This window comes from Lethenteron reissneri, chromosome 66 (assembly GCF_015708825.2).
Source record: "Lethenteron reissneri isolate LAM-NWPU_2019-01 chromosome 66, ASM1570882v1, whole genome shotgun sequence".
Classification (NCBI taxonomy): Eukaryota; Metazoa; Chordata; class Hyperoartia; order Petromyzontiformes; family Petromyzontidae; genus Lethenteron; species Lethenteron reissneri.
This window is the reverse complement of record NC_083844.1, coordinates 7,435,513-7,445,675: the sequence shown is the minus strand read 5'-3', so window position 1 is coordinate 7,445,675 and position 10,163 is coordinate 7,435,513. Positions and strand designations below refer to the sequence as shown.

Sequence of the window (10,163 nt, the reverse complement as noted above, 5' to 3'; positions counted from 1 at the left end):
TACACTACACTGCAATACACTACACTATACAGCTATCACTACAATACAGTGCAATGCTAACACTACACTATACAATGCTGTACACTACACTATACACTACACTGCAATACACTACACTATACAATGCTATACACTACACTATACAGTACCATGCTATACACTACACTATACAATGCTGTACACTACCTACACTACACTGTTATACACTAGACGATACACTACTATACACTACACTATACACTACACTGCTATACACTACACTATACACTACACTATACACTACATACTGCTATACACTACACTATACACTACACTATGCACTACTATACACTACATGCTATACACTACACTATACACTACACTATGCACTACTATACACTACACTGCTATACACTACACTATGCACTATTATACACTACACTGCTAACACTACACTATACATACAGTGCTATACACTACACTATGCACTACTATACACTACATATACACTACACTTAACTACAACTGCTATACACTACACTATGCATTACTATACACTACATGCTACACTAGACGATACACTAAAAAACTCTCTTATGGATGGTATTGGTCGCGAAAGCTTAGTGTTAAACTGTGATGATGATGATAATGATATCATTCTAGATTTGAAGCTTTCGTGACTGCAAGGATTCATATTCTTAGGTTTTTTTCGGTAAAGTCACGTAGGTAAAAATTAAAAATTAAAAAGTAAAATAAAAATAAAATCACGACGTTTCGGAGGCAACACAAGCTTCCGTCTTCAGGTGGAACCGTCACGCCACGACAGCTGTATCAGTAAATAAAATTAAATAAAAGCTTGTGTTGCCTCCGAAACGTCGTGATTTTAATTTTATTTACGTTTATTAATTTTAATGTTTTAACCTACGTGACTTTACCGAAAAAAACCTAAGAAATATGAATCCTTGCAGTCACGAAAGCTTCAAATCTAGAACAATTGGAGCCGTTAAAAAGATTGTTTAAAATATGTTTTATTTTTAGAATATAGTACTGTCATCAGTATGTCATAAGTATACCAAGTTAGCAGTCGATAGCACATTGGGAAGTTGGTAACAAAAATTGAGTTACAAGATTTTTTGAGGATACGAAACAAGACGGAGTGAGTTCAATAAAAGCGTTTAATAAATAATAAAATAATTAAAAACTACTGCTACGTGACCTTTAACACAAAATGATGTTGGTCTAATTTCAATCGTTGAAGTCACGTGTTTACCTTTGCTATGTGTTTACACTCCTGCATAATATGACTTTGAAACCCCCCCCCACACCCACCTCCTACGCATTCACAAGTAGTGACTAATCCCATATCTGCATTTCCCATAAATATGCTAAATTCCTCTTGATATGCAAATTCTTTTGTCAAGTCTCTCTTCCCTCCAACCCAGCAGCTTAAATAGACGCTGCCAAGCCTGGTGGTGTTCATTCAGTCTCTGTCTTCCCGACAGACCTGTCTTCACCTGAAGACGGCTGCTTGCGTTGTGGCCGAAACGTCGTGAGAATTATTTTATTAGTTTATTTTTATTATTTATTATTTCCTTCTACATGAACTTTACCGAAAGAAACTAAGAAGAAAAATCACAAGATTCTCATCATTGGGAATGGAATGTGTGTGGGGGGGGAGGGGACCACTTCCGAACGGGGCGTGGTGCCTCGTCAATGACGTCGTCAAGTGACGCGGCGCGTGGGGGGGGGGTGAGATTCGTGACGTCACGCGATAAATGGCGTACGGCACGCGGCTATTTAAAGACCACGTGGCTATTTTTAATCTGCGCTCCGCACGGAGACAAAGAAAGCCACCGCCGCCACCACCACCGCCACACCCCGCCACTTATACGAAGGCTGGAGTCACCACACGGAGTGGGTGCGGTGGGTGGCCAGCACCCCCTTGTTCTCCTCGTGGCGATGTTCGTTTTGTCTTCTTGGTTCTTTCGGTAAAGTCGTCACGTAGAATGGAAGTAATAAAACAATGAAAATAAAACGTGATAAAATGCGATTCTCACGACGGGAAATAAAAAAATAATAAAATACAATTGATAAAATTCGATTCTCACGAAGGGAAATAATAAAAAAAATATAAAACTTAATAAAATATAATTCTCACAAAAGAAATAATAAATAACAAAAAATTAAACATTTAAAATACAATTCTCACAAAGGGATAATAAAAAATAAAAAATATAAAACTTAATAAAATACAATTCTCACAAAGGGAAATAAAAATAAAATTGAAACATAATAAAATACAATTCGCACAAAGGGAATAATAAAATTCAAAAATAACAAAATACAATTCTCACAAAAGGAAATAATAAATAATAAAAAATAAAAACATTATAAAATAATTCTCACGACGTTTCGGCCCAACGCAAGCAGCCGTCCTCAGGTGAAAACAGGTCTGTCGAGGCGTCAGCGCTGTCGCCTCGACAGACCTGGTTTCACTGAGGACGGCTGCTTGCGTTGTGGCCGAAACGTCGTGAGAATTATTTTATTAGTTTTATTTTTTATTATTTTATTATTCCCTTCTACGTGACGACTTACCGAAAGAACCAAGAAGGATGAATCCCTGCAGTCACGAAAGAAGCTTTAAATGTATTTATTATGTTTATTTTATTATTTTATTATTTCCCTTCTACGTGACGACTTACCGAAAGAACCAAGAAGATGAATCCCTGCAGTCACGAAAGATGTTTGTTTGTCACCACGCACCAACAACTCGGTCGAGATCGAGTTGTTGGAGGCTCGGGGGAGGGCCACGTGACTGTAGCATATGTTTTGAAGGGGCCCGACATAAAAAAAACACTTAATATGAAAACACACAACGTTTTTACTTGCACAGTAAAGTATTTGTATTTTTTCATTTGCTATACAGTCAGACATACGACAAATTGCAAAGCTTAAACACCGCCCCCCCCCCCAAGTCGTTCATCAAAGTTGAAGGGCAGTATAGTACTATAGCAATAGAGCAAGTGCAGCATCACTGAACCGGAATGACAGCTTGAAAGCGTTTCGCGCGGGGCTCTAGAAAGTGCGGGGCACGTAGCTACTTCTGCATATGTTGTAGTGTATGGGAGGTGTGTGGGAGGTGTAGGGGGGTGTGTGGGTTGGTGTGGGTTGGTTGGGGGGTGTGTGGGGGGGTGGGGGATGTGTGGGGGGGTTGGGGGGTGTGGGGGGGGGGTGGGGGGGGGGTGTAGGGGTGTGGGGGGGTGTGTGGGTCGGTGTGGGGGTGTGTGGGAGGTGTGTGTGGGTTGGTGTGTAGGTTGGTGTGTGGGGGTGTGTGGGGGGTGTGTGGGTTGTGTGGGGTGTGTGGCTTGGTGTGTGGGTCGGTGTGGGGGGTGTGTGGGGTCGGTGTGTGGGTCGGGGTGGGGGGGTGTGGAGTGGTGTGGTGTTGGTGTGTAGGGTTGGTGTGGGGTGTGTGGGTTTGTGGGGGGTGTGTGGGTTGGTGTGGGGGTCTGTGTGGGTTGGTGTGTGGGTTGGTGTGTGGGTGTGGGGGGTGTGTGGGTTGTGTGTGTGGGGGGTGTGGGGGATGTGTGGGGGGGTCTGGGGGTGTGTGGGGGGGGGGTGTGTGTGGTTGGTGGGGGGTGTGTGGGGTCGGTGTGTGGGTTGTGTGGGGGGTGGTGTAGGTTGGTGTGGGGGGTGTGTGGGTGGTGTCGGTGGGAGGGTTGGTTTTGTAACCGTGGCGATGTTATACGACACGTCACGTCAGCAACATCGCTATAGGGGGACAAAGGCGGCCGGATGTGCGCGACCATTGCCAAGGGAACCCCCCTCCCCCCAGGTGTCGTGCCAGATTTCACAATTGTGCTGCTTGCTACTCGCCACGAACGGCACTTGCCCCAACAGCCTGTCAGAGGCTACACGGGGGATCTTTGTCTTTGTCTGTATAACTGTGATGCTAACAGCACTTGCCCCAACAGCCTGTCAGAGGCTACACGGGGGATCTTTGTCTGTGTGTGTGTATGCCTGTGCTTGTTAACAGCACTTGCCCCAACAGCCTGTCAGAGGCTACACGGGGGATCTTTGTCTTGTCTGTATAACTGTGATGCTAACAGCACTTGCCCAAACAGCCTGTCAGAGGCTACACGGGGATCTTTGTCTGTGTGTGTATGACTGCTTGTTAACAGCACTTGCCCCAACAGCTGTCAAAGGCTACACGGGGGATCTTTGTCTTTGTCTGTATAACTGTGATTGCTAACAGCACTTGCCCCAACAGCCTGTCAAAGGCTACACGGGGGATCTTTGTCTTTGTCTGTATAACTGTGATTGCTAACAGCACTTGCCCCAACAGCCTGTCAGAGGCTACACGGGGGATCTTTGTCTGTGTGTGTATGCCTGTGCTTGCTAACAGCACTTGCCCCAACGCCTGTCAAAGGCTACACGGGGGATCTTTGTCTTTGTCTGTATAACTGTGATTGCTAACAGCACTTGCCCCAACAGCCTGTCAGAGGCTACACGGGGGATCTTTGTCTGTGTGTGGTGTATGCCTGTGCTTGCTAACAGCACTTGCCCCAACAGCCTGTCAGAGGCTACACGGGGGATCTTTGTCTGTGTGTGTATGCCTGTGCTTGCTAACAGCACTTGCCCCAACAGCCTGTCAAAGGCTACACGGGGATATTTGACCGAGATGACTGGCTGATGCACCACCTGTGCCCCCTACTGTGCCAACTTGCTGTGCTTTAGCCACCCGGCGCTCCGCTCGTTGTTGTGAGCGTCGCTCCTCCGCCCTCCGTTGTTGTTGGAGGGCGACTGCCTCCAACTGCCCAGTAGCGTCCTTCACGAGCCTCCTCCACAGAGGCCGATCTTGACACGCTGGTACCAGTGAGACTCTGCTGTTAAACCGTAGCCGGTCATGAACACACTGCCCAGATGTGGGAAACTCTCCACTCTCTCCACTACTGCCCCATCACCGATTGGGAGTTGTGGGGGTGGAGTGTCCGATAGGACAAATACCCAGGCAGGTGCTTAGTTTTGGTGGGCTGATGGTAAGGCCCCACCTCCTAGTGGCACGCTCCAGTCTCACCCACACACCACCTACACACACACACCTACACACACACACTACACACACACCTACACACACACTACACCTACACACACTACACACACACCTACACACACCTACACACACAAACTACAACACACCTACACACACAACTACACCTACACACACACACACACCTACACACCCCCTACACCCACCCCACACACACACCTACACACACAATTACACCTACACACACACTACACACACACACTACACCTGTACACACGCACACCTACACACACACCTACACACACAACTACACACACCTACACACACACACACCTACACACACACACACCTACACACACACACAGACGCACCCCCAGTCTGTGCTCACGCCCCACATTCTTCGTTCCGGGTTGCCTCGCTTCCTCATCGCCACCGGCAGCTCCAGTGACACGACCGGCTCGCTCGTCACACGCCCGGCGAGACACGCGGAGACAGACACCTGGGAGACACGGAGACACTTGGGAGACACCTGGGAGACACGGAGACAGACACCTGGTGGGAGACACGGAGACAGACACCTGGGGGAGACACGGAGACAGACACCTGGTGGGAGACACCTGGGAGACACCTGGGAGACGACGGAGACAGACACCTGTGCGAGACAGAGACACGGAGACGCGGAGACTACACCTGGGGGACACGGAGACACCTGGGAGACACGGAGACAGACACCTGGTGGGAGACACGGAGACAGACACCTGGTGGGAGACACGGAGACAGACACCTGGTGGGAGACACGGAGACAGACACCTGGTGGGAGACACGGAGACACCTGGGAGACACGGAGACACCTGGGAGACACGGAGACAGAAACTCACCTGCGTTAGACAGAGACACGGAGACACGGGGACACGGAGACAGAAACTCACCTGCGTTAGACAGAGACACGGGGACACGGGGACACGGAGACAGAAACTCACCTGCGTTAGACAGAGACACGGAGACACGGGGACACGGAGACAGAAACTCACCTGCGTTAGACAGAGACACGGGGACACGGGGACACGGAGACAGAAACTCACTTGCGTTAGACAGAGACACGGGGACACGGGGACACGGGGACACGGAGACAGAAACTCACCTGCGTTAGACAGAGACACGGGGACACGGGGACACGGGGACACGGAGACAGAAACTCACCTGCGTTAGACAGAGACACGGGGATACGGAGACACGGAGACAGACACTCACCTGCGTTAGACAGAGACACGGAGACACGGGGACACGGAGACAGAAACTCACCTGCGTTAGACAGAGACACGGAGACACGGGGACACGGAGACAGAAACTCACCTGCGTTAGACAGAGACACGGGGACACGGGGACACCTATGTGAGACAGAGACACGGGGACACCTATGTGAGACAGAGACAGGGGACAGGTAGACACCTGGGGAGACACCTGGGAGACACGGGGACAGGTAGACACCTGGGGAGACACGGAGACACCTGTGAGACAGAGACACGGGACACCTGGGAGACACGGGGACAGGTACACACCTGGGAGACACCTGGGAGACACCTGGGAGACACCTGGGGAGACACGGAGACACCTGGGGAGACACCTGGGAGACACGGAGACACCTGTGGAGACACCTGGGAGACACGGAGACACCTGGAGACACCTGGGAGACACGGAGACAGGTAGACACCTGGGGAGACACGGAGACACCTGTGGAGACACCTGTGTGAGACAGAGACACGGGGACACCTGGGAGACACGGAGACACCTGTAGAGTCACCTGGGAGACACGGAGACAGGTAGACACCTGGGGACAGGTAGACACCTGGGAGACACGGAGACACCTGTGCGAGACAGAGACACGGAGACCTGTGCGAGACAGAGACACGGAGACACCTGGGGAGACACGGATGCAACGGAGACACGGAGACACCTGTGTGAGACAGAGACACGGGGACACCTGGGAGACACGGAGACACCTGTGGACACGTAGGAGACGTGAGGGCGAGTCGGCCATGCCCACACCGAACAATCTCAGTGGGGTCGCTCTGGGACACCGCGAATCAACAGCGCAGATACGCAAATCAGTGGGGTGGGGAGAAGTCTACTCTGTCATCGTCTAATCAATGCACGCATCTGTTTGTATTATGATATAATAATAATCATCTTTCTTCTTATAAATATACGTGTGTATATGTCAGCCGTTACGTGAGCCAGTGCCGGAGTAAGTTAGTGCGGTGCCTGTAGCATTATGTTATGAAGGGGCCCTAAAATAAAACAGTAGTAGTACTACTACACATGTAGCTACTACTGCACGTGTAGCTACTACTGCACGTGTAGCTACTACTCACGTGTAGTAGCTACTACTATTATAGCTGCACTACACGTGTAGCTACTACTACACGTGAGTAGATACTACTACAGTGTAGTAGTACTACTACTATTACTAGCTGCTACTACACGTGTAGTACTACAAACGTGTAGCTTACTACACGTGTAGTAGCTACTACACGTGTAGTAGCTACTACTACTATTACTAGCTGCTACTACACGTGTAGCTACTACTACAACACGTGTAGCTACTACTACACGTGTAGTAGCTACTACACGTGTAGTAGTACTACTACTATTACTAGCTGTACTACACGTGTAGTACTACTACACGTGTAGTAGTACTACACGTGTAGTAGCTACTACTACATTAGTAGTAGTACTACACGTGTAGTAGTAGCTATACACGTGTAGTAGTAGCTACACGTGTAGTAACAGCTAGTAATAGTAGTAGTAGCTACTACACGTGTAGTAGTAGCTACTACACGTGTAGTAGTAGCTACACGTGTTGTAGTAGTAGCTACACGTGTAGTAGCAGCTAGTAATAGTAGTAGTAGCTACTACACGTGTAGTAGTAGCTACTACACGTGTAGTAGTAGCTACACGTGTTGTAGTAGTAGCTACACGTGTAGTAGCAGCTAGTAATAGTAGTAGTAGCTACTACACGTGTAGTAGTAGCTACTCCACGTGTAGTAGTAGCTACACGTGTAGTAGCAGCTAGTAATAGTAGTAGTAGCTACTACACGTGTAGTAGTAGCTACACGTGCAGTAGTAGCTACACGTGCAGTAGTAGCTACATGTGTAGTAGTACTACTACTGTTTATTTTAGGGCCCCTTCATAACATAATGCTACAGGCACCGCACTAACTTACTCCGGCACTGGCTCACGTAACGGCTGACATATACACACGTATATTTATAAGAAAGAAAGATGATTATTATTATATCATAATACAAACAGAATGCGTGCATTGATTAGACGATGACAGAGTAGACTTCTCCCCACCCCACTGATTTGCGTATCTGCGCTGTTGATTCGCGGTGTCCCAGAGCGACCCCACTGAGATTGTTCGGTGTGGGCATGGCCGACTCGCCCTCACGTCTCCTACGTGTCTCCACAGGTGTCTCCGTGTCTCCCAGGTGTCCCCGTGTCTCTGTCTCACACAGGTGTCTCCGTGTCTCCCAGTTGCATCCGTGTCCCCAGGTGTCTCCGTGTCTCTGTCTCGCACAGGTGTCTCCGTGTCTCTGTCTCGCACAGGTGTCTCCGTGTCTCCCAGGTGTCTACCTGTCCCCAGGTGTCTACCTGTCTCCGTGTCTCCCAGGTGACTCTACAGGTGTCTCCGTGTCTCCCAGGTGTCCCCGTGTCTCTGTCTCACACAGGTGTCTCCACAGGTGTCTCCGTGTCTCCCCAGGTGTCTACCTGTCTCCGTGTCTCCCAGGTGTCTCCACAGGTGTCTCCGTGTCTCCCAGGTGTCTCCACAGGTGTCTCCGTGTCTCCCAGGTGTCTCCCAGGTGTCTCCGTGTCTCCCCAGGTGTCTCCAGGTGTCTCCCAGGTGTCTCCCAGGTGTGTACCTGTCCCCGTGTCTCCCAGGGTCCCCGTGTCTCTGTCTCACACAGGTGTCTCCGTGTCTCCCCAGGTGTCTACCTGTCCCCGTGTCTCCAGGTGTCTCCCCAGGTGTCTACCTGTCCCCGTGTCTCTGTCTCACATAGGTGTCCCCGTGTCTCTGTCTCACATAGGTGTCCCCGTGTCCCCGTGTCTCTGTCTAACGCAGGTGAGTTTCTGTCTCCGTGTCCCCGTGTCTCCGTGTCTCTGTCTAACGCAGGTGAGTTTCTGTCTCCGTGTCCCCGTGTCTCCGTGTCTCTGTAACGCAGGTGAGTGTCTGTCTCCGTGTCTCCGTATCCCCGTGTCTCTGTCTAACGCAGGTGAGTTCTGTCTCCGTGTCCCCGTGTCCCCGTGTCCCCGTGTCTCTGTCTAACGCAGGTGAGTTTCTGTCTCCGTGTCCCCGTGTCCCGTGTCCCCGTGTCTCTGTCTAACGCAAGTGAGGTTTCTGTCTCCCGTGTCCCCGTGTCCCCGTGTCTCTGTCTAACGCAGGTGAGTTTCTGTCTCCGTGTCCCGTGTCTCACGTGTCTCTGTCTAACGCTAGTGGAGTTTCTGTCTCCGTGTCCCCGTGTCCCCGTTTCTCTGTCTACGAGGTGAAGTTTCTGTCTCCGTGTCCCCGTGTCTCCGTGTCTCTGTCTAACGCAGGTGAGTTTCTGTCTCGTGTCTCCAGGTGTCTCCGTGTCTCCCAGGGTCCTCCGTGTCTCCCACCAGGTGTCTGTCTCGTGTCTCCCACCGGTTGTCTGTCTCCGTGTCCTCCCACCAGGTGTCTGTCTCCGTGTCTCCCACAGTGTCTGTCTCCGGTCTCCCAGGTGTCTCCGTGTCCCCCAGGTGTAGTCTCCGCGTCTCCGTGTCTCTGTCTCGCACAGGTGTCTGTCTCCGTTCGTCTCCCAGGTGTCTCCCAGGTGTCTCCCACCAGGTGTCTGTCTCCGTGTCTCCCACCAGGTGTCTGTCTCCGTGTCTCCCACCAGGTGTCTGTCTCCGTGTCTCCCAGGTGTCTCCCAAGTGTCTCCGTGTCTCCCAGGTGTCTGTCTCCGCGTGTCTCGCCGGGCGTGTGACGAGCGAGCCGGTCGTGTCACTGGAGCTGCCGGTGGCGATGAGGAAGCGAGGCAACCCGGAACGAAGAATGTGGGGCGTGAGCACAGACTGGGGGTGCGTCTGTGTGTGTGTGTAGGTGTGTGTGTGTGT

The 10,163-nt window shown here is 50.4% G+C and overlaps 1 protein-coding gene across 1 annotated transcript in view; it reads left to right on the top strand.

Annotated features, from left to right (window-relative positions):
• Window positions 1-9,363, top strand: part of LOC133359941 (receptor-type tyrosine-protein phosphatase beta-like) — a 39,502-nt gene extending 30,139 nt beyond the window's left edge. The window contains exons 6-7 of the mRNA XM_061578504.1: window positions 8,656-8,731; window positions 9,360-9,363. Of these exons, the coding sequence (XP_061434488.1) occupies window positions 8,656-8,731; window positions 9,360-9,363 (80 nt within the window). The remainder of the gene's footprint in view (window positions 1-8,655; window positions 8,732-9,359) is intronic.
• Window positions 9,364-10,163: the final 800 nt, after the last annotated feature.